The 21,172-nt window shown below is 36.5% G+C and overlaps 1 protein-coding gene across 1 annotated transcript; it reads right to left on the reverse strand.

Annotated features, from left to right (window-relative positions):
- Positions 1-2,591: 2,591 nt before the first annotated feature.
- On the reverse strand, positions 2,592-4,158 carry LOC140636396 (cleavage and polyadenylation specificity factor subunit 5-like). The gene is made up of 2 exons (XM_072831625.1): positions 4,072-4,158; positions 2,592-3,283 (listed from the first exon to the last, which is right to left on the reverse strand). The coding sequence occupies exons 1-2, from the start codon at positions 4,156-4,158 to the stop codon at positions 2,675-2,677; spliced, it is 696 nt and encodes a 231-aa protein (XP_072687726.1). The 3' UTR covers positions 2,592-2,674.
- Between the last annotated feature and the right edge of the window lie 17,014 nt (positions 4,159-21,172).

Below are 21,172 nucleotides of genomic sequence, written 5' to 3' on the forward strand. Positions count from 1 at the left end.
TAAGAAATCTCCTTGATCTGCTGTTAAAAGTATAAAATCATAAAATTATTCTAATGCCATTTTAAATATTATCTACTTATTAAAAAATCACAAGTCTTCATCACTTGGGAAAAAAAAACAAATTTCACTTTTCTTCAAAGGGGTATCAATTCTAAATGACTGAAAACATCTGAGTAAAACTTTTAGTTTTATCCCCCAAACAAGTATTTTCCAGTACCATTTAGTAGATTTATGTAGAATATGCACTACTTGGACTACTCAGGGAAAACAACATGACATATATTGTTCTTATACAATGCAAAAGAGGACTCTCATTTATAAACAAATCTGGAACACAGGAGGCATTCAAAACTACATATCAGTCCATCAAGAGTTCACATTAAAATTATTCAGTATTTAATATGTAGAGAATTGGAATGCACAATTTAAGACTGTTAGTTCTTGAAGAAGTACAGTTAAGAATTTAAATACATTGAAACAATTGTTAAACAATCCCTTGTACCTTCTTCTAATGTTCTAGGAATACATCAGATTTAAATTCCCTAGTTTTACTATTTCCATCAGAAAATCTAAAACATGAGAGTATCAAGATACAGTTGTAGTTGACTAGTTCAAAGACAGCTTAAAAAAAAAAATCTGTGTGTTGTCAATTTTAGATTCAAAACCAGACCTTTTTAACATTGTAAAGTTAGGAACCCAGCCACCTTAAATCAAAGGTTTTTCTCACCTGGGCCCCAACATATAGATGACTGACTCAAGCACTTACTGCAAAGTATTGATCAAAAATTCATTTCTAGGTCAAAGCTTGTATTACAAAGAATATGAGTAGCCCAAATCAGATCTCTTCAACTTAAACAGCATTTTATAATATCAAGAAAAAGTCCACCTCTTCCCATCCTCCCCAAATGGCAAGCGCTAGTGCATCTGAAATGTGGTTACTACGGCTTTACACTTGGATGCTAAAGGCAACCATAGAAGGTGGGCTGGAGCAAGCTGTTTCCGTATCTGCCTTCTGCAACCTCGATAAGACTCAGCTAATCATTGAATCACCAGTAAAACTACAGTAAGTTATAAATATGCTAATATAAACCACAGGGACAGAATTATTAGCCCTTGAGGGAAGAGGACTATCCACAGAATTAGTGGCTTTTTCAAAGGAAATCAGAAGTCATTTTTGGTCCTAGAGTCTGGTGCTCATCTACTATTAAGCATAAACATGGTCACAATCACTACTTGACATATAACCTTGTGAAGGCTTGACAGGACTTCAGCTAAGTAAACTTGAACCTTTATTCATACAGTTGCTCTTGATCGGATTTTCTCAAGTCTAAATAAGGAAGAATTTACAATATGCCTTTCAATTCACCCAACATTCAGGAGACAAGGCCTGTGATTGGTATGATGATGATATAAGAATAATCAAAAGTTCATTTCTGTCAATCTCTTAAAAACTACAGGAATCTCTCTTAAGTAGCTGTATCTTACAAGATCTCTTTTTCATTAAGCCTATATTCAATATACTTATAAGTCATACACGACATACTTGGACCATTAAGCAATGACACAGCCAGCAAACTCTTTTGCTCTAAGATTCATTTTTTATTCCCCAAAACTTGATCCTAATGTAGCGGTGTTGTTTTAAAGAACTTTTAAAATTTGATATTTTCCCCTTCTTAGGCTGACAAAATCCATCCCCTATTTTGTCCTTAGATTTCAGTTGATTCAAATTATCTCAAAATGTTTTTGAAAAGGCTTGTCACTTGCTAAAACCAAATTTTCCTTTCTATGGATATAAACTGAAGTAACTAACTTTGCAATCCAAGAGTTCAAAACCTAACACAGACCCATTTTTAAAAACTTCCTTCATAGATCACATTTTATTAGGGCCCTAAGAATAACTAAAACACATAATTTCTCAACACAAATAATGAATACCCCCATTATATGAAGGAAAAGAGTCTCAGTCCACTCTCAATAGGTCTCTTTTTATATAAATTCCCATAAATTTCCCCAATCTAGCCAATTTGAATGGCTTCCCATATGTTTAAGATCTGTTGTTTGTGAACAAAGGTCTGAATATATCAATATGAAATGTACCAGTCAGTAATATACTGGGAGCTCCGTTGTAGTATAACTCCAAGTATTTTATTTGGTTCAGGAGTTGCACCTTGGGACTCCATTAAGCAAATCTAATTCCCAAAAGTAAGAGAAGTTCCTCAATCACAATAGCCTAGAACCCAGTCTTGTTGGAGTATAATCCCCAAAAATGGCATCAAAACAAGGGTCCCAAATACTTGACTGCCCTAAACCTGCCATTGTCTCTTAATACCACCAGTCTAGAAGTGGGAGGGGGAGAAAAAAACAGTCCTCACCTGTAAGAATTTTACAAGTTTAATGTGGAAAAAAAATACAATTAGAAAGAAGTTCATATTCTTTAATGTTGTACAAAAAAGTAAGAGTAGAACCAAAAGTAAATTAAACATTATCACATTTGTTTACACCACTATCTAGTTCTTCATATTAACTTTACTATTCAAATAACAGAAAGTAGGTAGCAATTTAGGGATTGGGAAATAGATAAAAACCAAAAGAACTTTTCTACCAGGTTTATTCTACACTGTGTATAGCTGTGCTCACAGAGACGGCTTCTTTTACTTCTCCACTGTGCAGGAATTCAGTTGTATATAAAATTGAACCTGCTCAGAAGCTGAGAGAGACTAGAAATGATGGGTCCATATCCTGGGGCATTGTCATACAATTCAAACAATGGTGCAGCTACAAGCTTGTAATTTTTAGGGACTGCAAACAAGGCTTTCTCTTGAAGTTGAACCAAAAACAACTTCTTATGTTCCTTAGGTTTTGTAATATGTGCAGGAATGTATGGATACTGAGGATGTTCAAAGTTTGGTCTCCACCAGTTACCAATGCAGTCATCAATGACCCAGTCTTGCAGGACTCCATCTTGACGACCCAGTATCTCAGTCATTAAGCGTTTTAGTCCTTCAACTTCATCTTCTCCTGGGTTAAGCTCACCACCAGGTAATTTGAAGAAAGTTGTTCCCAGTTGTAGCAGTAACACATGTGGTAGCTGGTGCTCATGTACAATCAGAACCCCTTCTACAGTTCTTCTCATTCCAATTTTATCAAATTCCTCCCTCATGCGCTGAAATCTGGCTGCAACAGAGCTGTCCTTCTCATAGAGGGGCTCTTTTGTACCAAAAGTATAATTGGTAAGAGGGTACAGGTTGATGGTGCGTTCCAGGGTGTGGGTCCTAACACAGCCCTATACCCGATGTACTCAGAGACTCAGAGAACAGCACAAGAGAAATAAAGCAACGATCAGTAATGGGGCTTTTATTGTTCTGGGGTTTTTGTTTGCTTGTTGTGGCTTTGTCTCTTAGGAGTTGCCAAGTACCTAAGTATTCATGGCAGTAAGCTCTTTCACTGATGTTCACATTATAGCAGGAGTTGCCTTGTCAATCTCAGCAGAGGGAGTTACTAAGAAAGTTAAATTTTGTCAAGTAGTTCAAACCTGTTTATATTCAAGGAACATAGTGATCATAATGTTGGCTTCACTTTTAATAGTCTTAAATTGTTAGCTATTAAATATAAGTAAATGTGCATCATCAGAAAAGGTGTTCTAGGTAAAATTTATATATTATCTGGACATGTTTTTAAAATTTAGAATATACATGTCAGCCTTTAAACAGAATACTGACTCTACTATTAAGTCATGTACGTTAAAACAGGATAGTTTTGTACAATTAAGTCTTCTCTCCACATATAAATATCACGTGTAAAATTGCCTTATAAGTCTCCAAACTATCCTCTATCGATTCTACAGTTTCAAAGAGTAGTTTCAGAACTGTGTAATATAAATGTGCTTGAAAACCCTAGTCTTTTGTTCACTCATTCCATTTATATAATGGCACCTGTCTTTGGTTCTATTGTCTTATGCTCTCAAGAAGATTTTTATTCTTTTATAAACTGTGTACCTAATAATGATAAATATATCTGTATAGTGATGTTTCAAAAAAAAAAAAAAAAAAAAGGAGGGTCTGCTGGATGTACTTGTTGCCCAACTGGTTGACCTCCTCCCCGCCCCCACCCCGGCCCGGGGCCAGCAGGTTTGCGAACCATTGTTGGCACCACAGACATGCTGGCGAGCTCGAGTACTGGCGGGGAGAAGAAGCAGGGCAGGCGGGGAGACTTTCCCTGCGCCGGTAGCGGTTCTTTGCATCCCCCTCAGCAGACACCACCCTCCATTCACAGGAGAGCGCAAGAGGAGGCCACCATTGATATATTGATAGGAATTGCAACAGATCCAAAGATTGCTTTGGGTAGCATGTCCAATTTAGTTGAAATTATTTGTGAATCTAATAATGCTTTTTAATTCTTCCACCCATGCTGTTATAATGCTTCCACACTGATAGCATGTTGGGGCTAGATACGTGATTTATTTATTTATTTAAAAAAAATTTTTTTTTAGATGCATTATTTATAACAAAAAACTTCTGCTTGAGTTTGGGGTTGTTTGTTTTCTGAAACCAATATAGAGGACAGGCCCTCCCACCTGCTTTTTAATTTGTTGTACAACATTTGTTTATTTGTCAACAGAAGCTCTAGTGTTCTTGGCAAGTCTGAAAAATATGTTTCTCAGAAATCATAAAAGAAATATCAAGCAGCCTTTTCATGCTCTGAACAATCTGCTCAGAAAAACACAGAGTAGGGAATGGCAAGTAGGAAGCCTAGACTCAGAGCGGGAGTCTAAGGAGTAAAAGATTAATTGTAAAAAGGCACAGATACCACCCATCTATTACCTATAAGTTTGGTATTACATTGGACCCTCTGCATATGTCTGTTGGATGAATAAGAATTTAAAAAGTCAAAGACAGGGGATGCCTAGGTGGCTCAGTGGTTTAGGGCCTGCCTCTGGCCCAAGGCCTGATCCTGAAGTTCCTGGATCGAGTCCCACATTGGACTCCCTTCATGGAGCCTGCTTCTCCCTCTGCCTGTGTCTCTGCCTCTCTTTCTCTCTCTCTCTCTCTCTCTTTCTGTGTCTCTCATAAATTTTAAAAATCTTTAAAAAATAAAAAGTCAAGGACAGAACTCAGGTATGGGTAGTGGAAGAAAGGTCATATATTATGTATAAATCTGTGAAGCCTTGAATTACAAAAAATAACGTCATTTGTCATCCTAGAATCATAGATATTAGAATAAAGAGTTAGATTAGAAAGTCATATTTTTACCTATAGCCAACATAGGCCTCTCTGATAAAGAAAAGGAAGGAAACAGCAAATTTATAAGGTACATTATGAAAGACCTGAAAATATACTTATTTTTCACTTAAAAATAAAATGAAATGAGGACTTATTGTAGGCAAATAATCTATATAGTAGATATTTAATATATGTGCTAAATAATTTTTCATTTGCAAAATTATTTTAGCTCTCTGAGCAAATGGCTGTCTTGGGCATTCATTTTTAGACCTCTTATATTCAATCATCTGATATTTATTTATTACATTTATTTTTTAAAAGATTTTATTTATTTGTCTGAGAGAGTGAGAGGGAGCATGAGCAGGGAGGAGAGGCAGAGGGAGAGGGAGGAGCAGACTCCCTGCTGAGCAGGGATACTATGAGGGGTTCCATTCCAGGACCCTGAGGTCATGACATAACCTGAAAACACTTAACCGACTGAGCCACCTAGGCACTCCTCAATCATCTGATTTTTAGAATATAGATTATAACTTTAAAATTTACCATGTGGCTTTAAAATAAAGCATTAAAATGACTTTTAGAATGATTTATTGGATGCAAATATTAATATAACTTTTTAGGAATTTTTTATTTAGAAACAAAAATTAGATTTTTAAAATTTATGTAAAATGTCACAGTATAACACAAATAAGCAATATTTGCAAGAAATAGAAATCATGTTTTAAAAGAAATCACACTGAAATTTAGCCTTTTAAAACTTGATGAAAATCTTCACTTGCATCTCAGAGTTTATACCATAATGTAGTAAATGAACACTTAAAAAATAAGCAGGAAAAATGTTAAACACAAAAATGAATACATAGATGAATGCACAATTTCCTATATTCTCAATGGATCACAATAATCTCCAGTGTTATGTTCTAGAATGTGTAAATGTGATAACAATTACTATTATTTCTTTTGGGGACAGATTGTATCTTTATTGATGAGAAGACTACTATAACTTCTTCCTTCCTTATCCTGTCCTTCCTCATTGCTTTTTAAATTACTCTTCAGCTTCTACTGTTGCTGCCGAAGATGATTTTGTGGAAAATACTTCAAACTTTTAGAGAATTTGAAGGTTCTAGCTGCTAGATGAAGATAAGCTTTGAAAAGCTGCAACACTTTTAGGGAATTCATACTGGTGGTTTCCAAGGCACAACCAGCTGGCCTGATGGGTGCCAGCTCACCATTTCATACATGTGTTTTGTCCTAAAGCCTGAATATATTCCCTCAAGTTGATAATTGCTTCAAATTCTACCAGTTTATTTGAGTTATAAAAACAAATACTTTGGGGACATGTAGAGTGTGTTAGAGAAACTAGAACAGATTGATTTTTTTAAAAGATTTTATTTATTCATGAGAGACACGGGGGGGGGGGGGAGAGAGAGAGAGAGAGAGAGAGAGAGAGAAAGGCAGAGGGAGAAGTAGGCTCCATGCAGGGAGCCTGATGTGGGATTCAATCCTGGGACTCCAAGATCATGCCCTGGGCCGAAGGCAGGTGCTAAACCACTGAGCCACCCAGGGATCCCCTCAGATTGATTTTTTGCTAGGAACTAAAATCAGATTGCATTCAGGGAATGGGAGTTTATAGAGAAAGTAATTCTGGAGTACAAGTGGAGTGGCACTATGTAGGGTGTCCTTCAGCAAGCATCCATAGAGTCCCAGAATGGGCTGTTTTAGGGCTCTGTAAAAAGCAAGGTGAATGGGCATCTATGGGACATTTTAAAAGGGGTCTATCCTATGCCTGGGAAAGGAATGGCTGAATCAGAAATTCCATGGTCAAGGTTTAGGGAGGAATAGGAATAGAGGAAGTTAGGGCTTCAGTGGTGACCAATTTGCAAAGAAAGAAAGAAATTGCAAGATAGTTGAAAAAGATAGTAAAGTTCCATTTTTCCTTCCCTTACACCTAAATTACTTATTCTCTGCTCTCAGGAATTAAGCATGATATAGTGTTGTTCTCACTATACTTCAGTTGTTTTAATGATTTAAAAAATTAGCCTTTTGTTGAGGAGACTGGGAACCTAACCCCGGTTTTGTGTGCATTATGAATTCCAAACAACAAACCCTCCAGACTTCCAACAGAAAATGTCTTAGAAAGGCAAATAAGATACTTCATCATCTACCCTTATTTTAGGATAAATCTGCATTCTCTCATTATCATTAGTCAGATGAAATGTTTATAGTTCTGGGAACATGTAAGGAAATATGGGTTTCGGCATTTGCTCAAATCCTCTACTCCCCACCCTCACTCTTACCCATACCCTCAACTTAGTTTGGGATGTATTTCCTAGATTAGGTGATTGGGAAACTGACTCATTTTTTAAGACAACAGCTCATTTTTCAGCTTTTTATGACTACCCAAGAAGAACTGGCTATTCTCCTTATCACACCCCTAGACATCCTATTTCTCCTTTTACAGTATCTAAAATATTTCATTGCTCTTCCTTATTTTCATATCTTTCTTCTCCTATTAGAGGGTAAATTCTTTGGAATCAAAAACTGTGGTATGTTTGTCTTTGCATCCTCATGGTCTACCAAATTAAGTTCTTTCTCCAAATGAATGAATGAATCCATGGATGAATGAATCTATGAATGAATGAAGCAGCAGGCCTGCAATTCTCCTTTGGGATGTTACATATTCATGAATTGGAGCTGTCTACCTGCCAGGAATTATTCAGAAGTATGGTTTTGGCTCCCGTGTTACTCTTCCTCATAGAACAAAATAATCTTAAATAATCAGATGTGAAGATTGTAGGGAATCTAAGGGGGAAATTAAATCTTTTCATTTTTGAATTCTTGTGATGATTCAAGAAGTTCCAGCTACCTTATAAACATTCATAACCTGATTTCTGGGCTAGCAAATAACAAAATAAGACTCTGTTCATTCTGGCTGCATGACTACATGTATAGCAGGGGAAAAAAGAAAGGGAAGGGATCTCAAGCTAGGAATAATGGTTTGAAATAAATAAAGATGATGTACTTCCAATACAACCACTTAGGAACCTGCTAGAAATTTTGAAACAAAATAAAAATTAGAGCTTGCTTCTGGATTGCTGTAAGCCACATAAGATTCTCTAGATAATTTGAAAACTTCCAATGAAAAGTAGCTCAGAATTTATGCAATGTACTCCTTCTCTTCAGAACTGTTGTTTTTGCAGAATTAAAGGAGAAATTTGACCTTGACTGCATTCCTGAAGGCCATGCCTAATCTAATTTATTCCCTGTGGAACTGCATAAGGAAGAATTGGTGGAGTCCGCTGGCCAGGTCTGCCACCACAATACTTTCTTCAGAAAGATTTGCCATCTGGAAAATGCATGATTCAGCTTCACTGGCACAAGTACATCATATGTAGGAAATAGAAGAACAATGATATTAACTGAACAAGCTTCAAAATAAATACAAAATATTTGTACAAGAATGCTAACCAGCTGCTGAAAAGTGAATAGATCTAAATGGCTTTCATCTTGATGGTTCAGGCACTCCATTTCGGTCTGCTTTTATTTTTAGAAGAATTTAGTTATTTTTCAATGTGGGGAGTATAAAGAAAAAGAATAGGTAAATGTACAGTGTAAATAAAAGCAGATATCCAGAGGGAGGGAAGCCTGAAATACTGTAATTCTAAAATTAGAAAATTTATTTTTTTCCCTGAGTAATTTTAACCATAAGAATTTCACCACAAACAACTGAAAAACTGTGATAATAAGCTCCTGCTCTCAGTGTTAGTGCTAAGCGTGAAATGCTTACCTTGCATGACATCAGAACAGCAAGCTTTAGAGACAGACACTGTTAATACTCTGAAAGGTTGTTCACTCTCTGGTGTGAAACTAAATTTTTTTTAATAAATTTATTTTTTATTGGTGTTCAATTTACCAACATACAGAATAACACCCAGTGCTTATCCTGTCAAGTGCCCCCCCCAGTGCCCGTTACCCATTCACCCCTACCCCCGCCCTCCTCCCCTTCCACCACCCCTAGTTCGTTTCCCAGAGTTAGGAGTCTTTATGTTCTGTCTCCCTTTCTGATATTTCCCACACATTTCTTCTCCCTTCCCTTATATTCCCTTTCACTATTATTTATATTCCCCAAATGAATGAGAACATATAATGTTTGTCCTTCTCCAATTGACTTACTTCACTCAGCATAATACCCTCCAGTTCCATCCACGTTGAAGCAAATAGTGGGTATTTGTCATTTCTAATGGCTGAGTAATATTCCATTGTATACATAAACCATATCTTCTTTATCCGTTCATCTTTCGTTGGACACCGAGGCTCCTTCCACAGTTTGGCTATTGTGGACATTGCTGCTAGAAACATCGGGGTGCAGGTGTCCTGGCGTTTCATTGCATCTATATCTTTGGGGTAAGTCCCCAACAGTGCAATTGCTGGGTCGTAGGGCAGGTCTATTTTTAACTCTTTGAGGAACCTCCACACAGTTTTCCAGAGTGGCTGCACCAGTTCACATTCCCACCAACAGTGTAAGAGGGTTCCCCTTTCTCCACATCCTCTCCAACATTTGTGGTTTCCTGCCTTGTTAATTTCCCCCATTCTCACTGGGTGATGTGGCATCTCATTGTGGTTTTGATTTGTATTTCCCTGATGGCAAGTGATGCAGAGCATTTTCTCATGTGCATGTTGGCCATGTCTATGTCTTCCTCTGTGAGATTTCTGTTCATGTCTTTTGCCCATTTCATGATTGGATTGTTTGTTTCTTTGGTGTTGAGTTTGATGAGTTCTTTATAGATCTTGGAAACTGGCCCTTTATCTGATACGTCATTTGCAAATATCTTCTCCCATTCTCTAGGTTGTCTTTTAGTTTTGTTGACTGTATCCTTTGCTGTGCAAAAGCTTCTTATCTTGATGAAGTCCCAATAGTTCATTTTTGCTTTTGTTTCTTTTGCCTTCGTGGATATATCTTGCAAGAAGTTACTGTGGCCGAGTTCAAAAAGGGTGTTGCCTGTGTTCTCCTCTAGGATTTTGATGGAATCTTGTCTCACATTTAGATCTTTCATCCATTTTGAGTTTATCTTTGTGTATGGTGAAAGAGAGTGACTTTTATGGGGAGGAGTATTAGGGTAACAGCAGACCTCTCCACAGAGACCTGGCAGGCCAGAAAGAGCTGGCAGGATATATTCAGGATCCTAAATGAAAAGAACACGCAACCAAGAATACTTTATCCAGCAAGGCTCTCATTCAAAATGGAAGGAGAGATAAAGAGCTTCCAAGACAGGCAGGAACTGAAAGAATATGTGACCTCCAAACCAGCTTTCCAAGAAATTTTAAGGGGGACTCTTAAAATTACCCTTTAAGAAGTTCAGTGGAACAATCCACAAAAACAAGGACTGAATAGATATCATGGTGACACTAAGCTCATATCTCTCAATAGTAACTCTGAACGTGAACGGGCTTAATGACCCCATCAAAAGGCGCAGGGTTTCAGATTGGATAAAAAAGCAGGACCCATCTATTTGCTGTCTACAAGAGACTCATTTTAGACAGAAGGACACCTACAGCCTGAAACTAAAAGGTTGGAGAACCATTTACCATTCGAATGGTCCTCAAAAGAAAGCAGGGGTAGCCATCCTTATATCAGATAAACTAAAATTTATCCCAAAGACTGTAGTGAGAGATGAAGAGGGACACTATATCATACTTAAAGGATCTATCCAACAAGAGGACTTAACAATCCTCAATATATATTCCCCGAATGTGGGAGCTGCCAAATATATAAACCAATTAATAACCAAAGTGAAGAAATACTTAGATAATAATACACATATACTTGGTGACTTCAATCTAGCTCTTTCTATACTCGATAGGTCTTCTAAGCACAACATCTCCAAAGAAACGAGAGCTTTAAATGATACACTGGACCAGATGGATTTCACAGATATCTACAGAACTTTACATCCAAACTCAACTGAATACACATTCTTCTCAAGTGCATATGTAACTTTCTCCAGAATAGACCACATACTGGGTCACAAATCGGGTCTGAACCGATACCAAAAGATTGGGATCGTCCCCTGCGTATTCTCAGACCGTAATGCCTTGAAATTAGAACTAAATCACAACAAGAAGTTTGGAAGGACCTCAAACACATGGAGGTTAAGGACCATCCTGCTAAAAGATGAAAGGGTCAACCAGGAAATTGAGGAAGAATTAAAAAGATTCATGGAAACTAATGAGAATGAAGATACAACCGTTCAAAATCTTTGGGAGGCAGCCAAAGCAGTCCTAAGGGGGAAATACATCGCAATACAAGCATCCATTCAAAAACTGGAAAGAACTCAAATACAAAAGCTAACCTTACACATAAAGGAGCTAGAGAAAAAACAACAAATAGATCCTACACCCAGCAGAAGAAGAGAGTTAATAAAGATTCGAGCAGAACTCAACGAAATCGAGACCAGAAGAACTGTGGAACAGATCAACAGAACCAGGAGTTGGTTCTTTGAAAGAATTAATAAGATAGATAAACCGTTAGCCAGCCTTATTAAAAAGAAGAGAGAGAAGACTCAAATTAATAAAATTTTTATCAAGTAACACCTCAGATGACTGGTTTTCATGTTTATTTTTCATAGGTCTTTAAGCCCCCATAAATGCACCAACTATCAGGCATATATTCCTGATACATAAACACACACTTTATCAGGCACAAGGACACAACTTCTCAGCTAATATTCATCATCTTTATCATCATCATCCCATCATAATTAATTCAGTGATAGTGTATTTATTGAGCACTGTAAAAATTTCAGCAATTCTAAAATGCATGTTTTTTTCACATTTTAACATCTTGGATGTCGGAATGTGTCTTTCAACCAATTTTGTCTTAAAATTATCATCAGTCAGATAGTAAACATGGCATACTTGTTTTATTTGATATTTTTGGAAATATTATAAAAGAATCAGCATGAAAATATGTTCAGCGAGTGCCATCAACTTGAACTAACCACCCTGGATACAATGATAAAGTCCTTTAAGAAGTACTGTATGACATTGAAAAGAATGTTTTGTGGAAAAATACCAAATCAATGAATTTGATTCTAAAAGAAATTCAGAATGTTCTGAATACCTTAGCCAAATTTCTTTATTTATATTTTCCTTTTTATTTACACAAGAGTGATATATGATAAAAACAAGGAATTGGCCTACATGACTATGGAAGCCAAGATATCCCACGATCTGCAATCAGTAAGCTGAACATCCAGGAGAGTAGATGTATACTTCCAGTCTGACATCGAAGGCCTGAGATTGAGGAGAACTGATGGTAGAGTCCGAAAGCCAGCAGGCTCAATACTCAAGAAGAGCTGATGTTTTAGTCTGAGTCCAAAAGCTGGAAAAGACCAATGCTTCAGCTCAAGCAGTCAGGCAGGACGGGTCCCCTCTTACTGGGAGGTTCAACTTTTCTGTTCTAATCATGCAATCAAACTGATTGGATGAAGGCTATCCATGTTAAGGAAGGCAAGCTACTTTACTCAGTCTACCAATTCTAATGTTTATATCATCTGAAAGCACCTTCATTTGATATACCCAGAATATTGTTTAACCAAATATCTAGGCAACCCATGGCCCAGTCAAATCGATGCATAAAATAAGCCATTAGTAGTCCTGCCTAAACTATACTGTTGTAGTTGTACATTAATCTTAGAGCATGGGAATAGTAAGTGACATCCTAAGGGGTCTCCTGGAATACTTCTGTATGTGTTCCAGATATACTTTTTCTTACTTCTATTGTAGAATAGTAGTCTGATTTCCCCTTGGTGATCAAGATCAATCACCTTAGCCAGCACAGTGACTCCTTTCTTTGTGTATTGATTTAAAGGTGTGAAGAGACCAAAACTGTCAGGTGGAAGTCATAAATTCTAGTTCAATGGAATCATTGCTGTCTTCTGGTGGAGGCATCCCTCCCTTTGGAACTAAGATCTCCAGGTCAGTAGAGCATAGGTTTGGGGAACAGGAAGCAAAAATTTTGCTAATGTATAGCTAGAGGTAATAGTGAGTGGTGCCACTTCCATTTCCACTACTTGATTCCTAGAGCTGTGAATTCTGGCTACGGGAGAAACAATATCATATATTGGACACTGATGGAGAGCATATATAAGGTTCTGGAGAACCTGACCCCAACCCTGCAAGGTATTACTAGCTGCTGGTGATGTAAATGAGTCTCAAATGAATCCAGCATTTTAGTGAGCTAGCTGTTGCAGGATGGTAGGGAGCATGATAAGCCTAGAATTTCATGAGCATGGGCCCATTGTCACACTTCTTTTACTGTGAAGTGAGTTTCTTGATCAGAAGCAATGCTGTTCAGAATACTATTATGGTGGATAAGGCATTCTGTAAGTGTGTGGATGGTAGTTTTGGCAGAAGCATTGTATACAAGGAAGGCAAATCCATATTTGGAATAACTATCTAGTCCAGTAAGAACAAAACACTGCCCTTTCTACACTGGAAGGAGTCCAATGTAATCAGCTTCCCACCAGCTACCTGACTGACCCTGGGGAATGGTTCATATCAGGGACTCAGTAATGGCCATAGTCTGGTTGACCTTGGTAAATGGAAGACCATGTTGCTAAGTCCATGCATAAATTCTATCTTTATCACCATAAGCCACTTTGTTCATGGGCACAAAGTGTCACCATCATTAGGTGGTGACAAGGGTGTCTGAGGAATAAGGCTGAGTGGCATCCATAAAATGGGTCATCCTATCCACTTGATAATTGAAACTATCCTTTGCTAAGGGCATTCTTTGGTAAGCACTTACAAGGACACAAATATCTTCATTTTTTCCCCCATTCAGAGAGGTCTGTTAACATATCTCTTCCTCAAACTTCCTTGTAACCAATTTTCCAATTATGTTCCTTCTAATCCCTAATTATCCAGCCAAACCATTGGCCACAGCCTATGAATTCTATATAATTGCACATATGGCCATTTCTTCTTTCAAAGAAAGTGAACAACCAGGTGCACTACTTAAAATTCTATCCACTGGAAGAATTTCTCTTCACCACTGTCCTTTAAGAATATCCCAGTAGGGAGCTATTGCTTTCCACTTTAGGGTTGTACCTGGTCTATGACGTAGAATGGTTTGTAAATCAGGCCTGAGTCTTTTCATCCTCTTTCTCTCAAGTAATCATAGGTTACTCATGAGGCCATAGGAGGTCTAGGAGAGAAAAGGCTTTTTGTAACACTTCATATAACTTACTTGTGCCTTCTTAGGCCCAATCAAGTATATACCACATACGTTTGATAGTGGAGTACTACTGTGCACACCCAACTTTAGTGCTTCCTGGATCAAATAACATCTACTTAATGATGGACAACTTAGGTCACATGTTAACTTGATGGTCAATGGTCAAAGAGTCTCTACTACGGTCCAACAGCAAGGCAAAAGCTGCTTCTCAAAAAAGAAATAGTCATCTGTAGAAATTGGCTGAATTTTGTTCAAAAATCCTAAAGATCTGAACTGAGGTTTATCTGTAGGGGCCGGAAATTCACGCTAATATCCCAATCACCTTAAAACTCTGAATTCCTTCCTCTACATTAAATCCAGGCAATCTGGCATTTCTACTTTTCTTACTGTAGGCCTCCTTTTGGTCCATGTTTCAGCCAACCTAACAAACCATTAGAGTCTGTTCTAACTCTCTGAGCTGTGACATTAAATGCAGAATTTTTGCTTATTATATCATATCAATAAATTTGGCCTTATCCAACTTCATATTCCTTTTCTGTTTCACCTAGGACTGAGAGTCAGAATCCTGCAGGTGGTAACTTTGTCCTATTCGTTCTTTGGTTAAGCATAGACACCAAATATCTGGGCAACCTATGGGCCAGTCCAGTTGATACACAAAACAAATCATTACAATGTTTATAAAATAAAAATTCTAAGTGACTAAAAACACATTGGGCTATAGTTTAGTTTGCATCCTTAAACTCATGTTATTTAGTTTCAAGAACCTGAATGAGTTGTGTCAGTTCAGCTGAATCTAGTTTACCCCAATGATAAATCAATACTTTAAAAAATAAATTTATTTATTTATATATATATATTTATTCATTTATTTATGCTATGGTAGGCAGAGAGCTTAATTTAGCTCTGTCTCTAGAATTTATATGAAGGTCTAGGACTAGAACCAATAAAAATTTTGGACAAAGAGGAATTTTGGGAGGGGCATTGTCAACCTTCTGTGTCATCTTAACTATTCCCTCTTAAAAAGATTCATTATTGCTAATGGTCACTGCATCATGGCTTAAAGGCAAAAGAAGGGTCTTTAAACTCGAAATATCTGATACAGCTAAAGATACCAAGCAGTACAAGTTCTGAGTATTTCAGCTATCTACTGACTGTGAAATAAATTACCCCAGAGCTTCTACCTTGAAACAAAATCAGTTTACTATCTTTAATGGTGTCTGTGGGTCAAGAATTTGGACAGAGCTTGGCTGGGTAGTTTTGGATTGAGGTCTTATTAACCAAGGGTAAATGGATGAGGTGGTGAATAGAACTGGAGCAAGGCCTGGCATCAGTCAGGAGATAACCGCACAGCTCTCTGGTCTTCACATGGTCTTTCAAATACACTACTTTGGGCTTCCTTACAGTCTGGTAGCTTTGGGGCAGATTGCTTACATGGTAGCTAGCTTTCCCATGGGTGAGTGTCCCAAGAGAACTAGCCAGAAGCTGCATCTCCCTTCATGATAAGACCTCATAGATTCACTTCCACCATAGTACTGAATCAAACAATCACAAAAGCACACTACTCTCTGGTGGGAAGACTGTCAAAACTTCTGTGCACATGTGTTAAAATCACCATGTTGAGCCACTAATAACGTCTTGTGGTTCAGAGCTTCTCTGAATGCCTATGGCTGAAAAGGTGGAAAAGGGCAAAAATACATGGATATGTGATATATGAGTTAGCTTATTTGTATTCTATATATATTATATGTATACAAGTTACTTATATGTCTATAGGTCAAAAAGAGTGCGTCAGGGATTATAAGTAAATAAATACTTAAATTTAAAAATTTATATGGAGTTTTTTCCATTGTATTTGAGGGTCTCTTAGGATAAGCATACATGTATTATGACTGTATGGGAATCTTGCTTGAATGATGAAACCACTCTATATTTCTATTTAAAGTCATTTTCCATGCTATTTTATTTAAATGGTTTGAAAATATTCAAGGGAAAAAGGCAGGGTCCCTTTAAAAATTGAAAGCAGATCCTTGGTAGATGTTACATTTATAAATGGCAAAGTAAATAAAGAAACCCACTTGATGATTAGGCATTGCTTATGATGGAGGGTGGGGTTGAGTGAGTGAATTAAATCAATTGCCAGGAAAATTCTTTCCTGATTAGAAATAAAATTTCACAGGTTTTTCATACAGATTCCATCCTCCTTGTGCTTAGCATCTGAGGAGGCAAATTTATTTCTTCCAGATTAAATGAAGCTTTATGTAATTGAAAGTTTACTGAGGCACCCCTGGTAGGTCCAAGGAAAGTTTTGGAAGAAGTAGAAGTCTGAAGAAGGTACCTAAGAACTTTCTCTAGCTGGCTGTGAGTACTTTAAAGTCTTAAGTGAAGGCTTCTACCAATGCTTTCATTCCCAAACATCTCAGAGGAAGAGCTGTGAGATCAAGGCAGAACATGTGCTTAGGAGTCCCAACCTAGGGCTCAGTATGCACAGGCTTTCTTCTACTCCATATGGCTCGCAGAGTTGCTGAAAAGTTAAAATTATCAAACATCTTCCTAGAAAGGTCCTCTGGGGCTAGTCTGGGGTAGAGCAACTAACATCCCAAGCAGCAGCCATGACTTGGCTTCATGGCACCTTCTCACCAAAATAATCTCTAGCCAAGTAGGCCAAAATTTTTAACTTATTTCCTATTGGAGAGCAAGTGAATCTTACAATCTGGGATGCCCTTCTCTGTTTCCCCAAGTAGAAATAAAAAGGAGGACTTGAGCTTTCTTTTCATTGCCCCTCAGAGTGAGTGCCTTCATGACTATCACCATTTGGATTGATTTTTTTTTTTTATCTCAGTAAGATTAAAAAAGGAAAAGGTACCGCATTGGCTGGGAATATATCCCATAACTTGGCAAGATTACACATGTAGAGGTACATCCCACTTAGGCTTTTTCCTTTTCACTCTTCTGCCTTGTTACTAACATCTGGACCCTTTTGAAAGCCCTATCATAGAATTTTAAATCTTAAAACTCTGTCACAATTTGACTCAGTTCTTTTTTTCCTCTTAATGCAGGTCTTCTAGTCTCCTCAATGTTCTGCATTCCATTGAGTCATCTCTTCATAATTTTAACTGGTCTAGTACTAAGATAGTACTAGTACTAGTACTAAGATAGTCCATACCTAGTGTTAAACCTCAGAAATTTCAGCTTAGGAATTAGAATTTGCATTTCGGTGACTTTTTTTTTTTGTCATTTCTTGTTCTTCTCAGGGTTACCTTAGTTCCAGTTCAGATTAAGAGATCTGTCTCTTGTCCCTAAAAAATTTCTTCTCTGCTAAGGTGCCACAGAACTTCGAATTCTATTTTTAAATAATCGTCCCTTAGGGAAGTTTCCCATAATTACGTCTTAATTGCTTCTTCATAAGAATTATTTGGAAATCTCATTGAGCATAGAATTCTTGCCTTCCCTCCAAATCTCTTTAATCAGAATCCCAATATATGTAACAAGTATTAAGACCTGGGTAATTTGGGAAGTACAAGTTGGCAAACTTCTGTAAAGGGCCAGATGGTAAACATTATTGACTTTTTGAGCCAGATGATCTCTGTTGCAACTACTCAGCTCTACTGTCATTATAATAGCCACAGACGATATATAACAAGTAATCATGGCTGAGTTCCAATAAAATGTTGTTTATCAAAACAGATGAGCCTGATTTTATCCACAGACTGTCATTTTTTTTTACCTCTGGGTTTTGGGAAGTACAGCTTGTATTTATTAAATGCTTATTGTTACTGATATTCTATATAAATCGTCTCCCCTATTCTTTATACCTGATAATGAAGATATCAACATTCCTATTTTTCAGAAAAGGGAATCAGAATTGGACATGTAATTCTGGAACATAGTGTCTGGAGGGAGGTGTTAAATAAATGTTTGGTGTATATATGGAGAATTGATTAGGTGGATAGAATTTGGAATATATATTATAACAAGACATAAATGTTTGAAATTTCATTAATTCATCCTACACTTATGAAATATTTTGTTATTTTTATGCATAATCATCTGCAGATATTATTGGTAAGGACATAGGGTGAATGAAATTATCTTGTAAACAGAATAGCAGAAGTCAGACAAAACTCAGAGGGAAGTGATGTATAATGGCATCTTACCAAACTAAAGTGTCTAAACTGACATCTATTTAGGTTGAGATTTTTCACTTTAGCCTCATGAAACATTTATTTAATGCTATCACGGAATGAAGAATTTGGTTAATTAAAATTTCTAAAATATCATTATTTACCTAAAAGTATTATACCATGAGAATTTCGTGGGCTCAACCCTGACTTAATTTACTAATAGAACTATATTCAAACTGAAAAAGTAACTTAAAAAATTAGCCAAGAAAACAAAAAGTATTTTTTTCAAAGTAAATATTATTAAGGAAGTCGTCCCAAGAATTAGAAATAAGATGCTTTCAGAAAGACTAAAAAGACAGCTAGAGAGAGAAAAAGAAAATGAATCTCATGGATATTTTTATGATATATTTATCAATGTATTGACAAATATATTAAAAATTGTGACCTATAAAACATATTTGAAAATGAACTACAAGTATGAACTACTAGAACTTGTAGATATACCAAACTTCAGACACAATTGGAAAATTAACATGCTAACCCCTCTTCAAACCCATATATGTCACTGAAAGGATTCTGTCTTAAATCATCTTTAAAAAACTTTAAGGCAGGGATGCCTTGGTGGCTCAGGGGTTGAGCATCTGCCTTCAGCTCAGGGAGTGATCCTAGGGTCCGGGATCGAGTCTCGCATCAGGCTCCCTGTGAGTAGCTTGCTTTTCCCTCTGCCTCTCTCTCTGTGTCCCTCATGAATAAATTAATAAAATCTATAAATAAATAAATAAATAAATAAATAAATAAATAAATAAATACTTTAAGGCAAATTTCCTAGTTTTATTCATGTTTAATTTTCTTCTTCTGTAATAGGGAGAAAATAATATTCCCTGTCTTACAAAACTGTGAAGGTTAGATACATTAACATACATAAAGTTCTTGGAACAGTGCCCTGCATAAACACAAACTCAAAACATATCACCTATTATCCTAAAAAAAATCTTCATTTTATAGTATTTATGTCTTTTGAAGTGTTCCATGAAAAATTGCTCCCTCCATTAAAAAATACATAAATAAAATTTATAGAAACAGATCAATTAAAAACCTCAGGTTCACAAACTCAACACATTAAATACTCAGAAAATGTTGAGTAGAGAAGTTTATTCCATTTTGTATAATTATTTCTTATATTCACTTGAACATAAAATTGGAGAGGGGTTTTGAATCATATTATTTATGTGTTCTAAGGAACCCATTGGGAGAATTGCTGCATTGAAGATATTATAACTGAATCAACTTAACAAGTATATACATTACAAAAACTTGGAAAATATAATAGATTCTATTGGCCATCTGTAGCTTCATATCTTATAGGTGTCATCTGAGCCATAGCCATAACTACAGTAGGTCTTCCATACAAACTTCAATATATTTTGCAGAATAAGTCTTACCTCATTTATGTAGTACTTTCTCTTGTTTCTGCCGTGGGCCCTTCCTGATACATAGAATGGGATATCAACAGGAGCCCAGTTAGTAATGAAATATGTGTAACTTTTAAGTATGTGGTGGTTATTGCCCAAGGGATAATTTTCAACTCAGAGAGGTTGTAGTTCTCTACATCTCTACATGCCACTTTTTTTTCCCCTTATGGGCAGATGTGGAATGTGTTCTATACCCTCCTTGAAGCTCCCAGCAAGACAGAGCACCTATTCACACAGTAGTGATCAGTAAATAACACTGTATTGTTCTGACATCTTCTTTCTTTCCCCCTCTCAAATCCTTTACTACTGTTAATGGGATCACTTCTCAAATGATCTGCCTGCATGCAGACTTAGGATATGATTTCTGGGTTATCTACTCTAAGACAAGGACTGATATAAAATGAGAACATAATAATACATTCTATATGCTCTATACAAAGTACGACGTAGACAATAAATCTTGTGCTTTCTATCTTTTGAACTTGGTTCATCAGCTTTAAGGAATCACGTTTGATAAAAAGCTCACGTTCTACATGGGTGGAGGGAGAATAATGAAGATCATTTTCTACACCTAAACCCACAGAGTGTCTCATTGTAAGGTTTATGAGACTTTGAGTCATAAGTGGAATTATACTATCATTCCTACTTTTATTCAGTAAGATCTTCAGTGACAATGACATTTAGTAAACATGGTGTAAATTGTACAATCAAAAGATAATTTCATGGACAGCTAGAAGTATGGTCATGGATATTGTCAATAACAGAACCATTGTGTCTATGTGATTGAAAATAATCTCATTTTCTTCTTAAACCCACTGTATCCTTTGGGAGTTATGTTTGTTGAGATATGATGGCACTTAGGTTACTTTGCTTTGTCAAATAATTTTAAAACTTGTTTTCAAAAATAGAGAAGAAATTCACATCATAAAAGAAAAATAAATGAAATTCAATAATTCAATAAATAAAATTTCTTATCATCAGAAAAATAAATGAGAAATAAATGAAATTCAATAAATGAAATTCTTTGCCATCAGGAAAAGGGAGAAAATTAGAAATGAAACACTTTCCAAAATGAGGAAGGTTTCAACTTTAATCCACATTTATATTTGACCATTTTATTAA

This window comes from Canis lupus, chromosome 7 (genome assembly GCF_048164855.1).
Source record: "Canis lupus baileyi chromosome 7, mCanLup2.hap1, whole genome shotgun sequence".
Lineage (NCBI taxonomy): Eukaryota > Metazoa > Chordata > Mammalia > Carnivora > Canidae > Canis > Canis lupus.

What these genes read in the sequence shown, in the direction of transcription:
- LOC140636396 (XM_072831625.1), bottom strand. Translation starts at nt 4,158, where the DNA reads ATGTCTGTGGTGCCAACAATGGTTCGCAAACCTGCTGGCCCCGGGCCG. An exon ending in GTCAACCAGTTGGGCAACAA is followed by an intron (nt 3,284 to 4,071) that starts GTACATCCAGCA and finishes CATCGGGTATAG; the next exon opens with GGCTGTGTTAGGACCCACAC.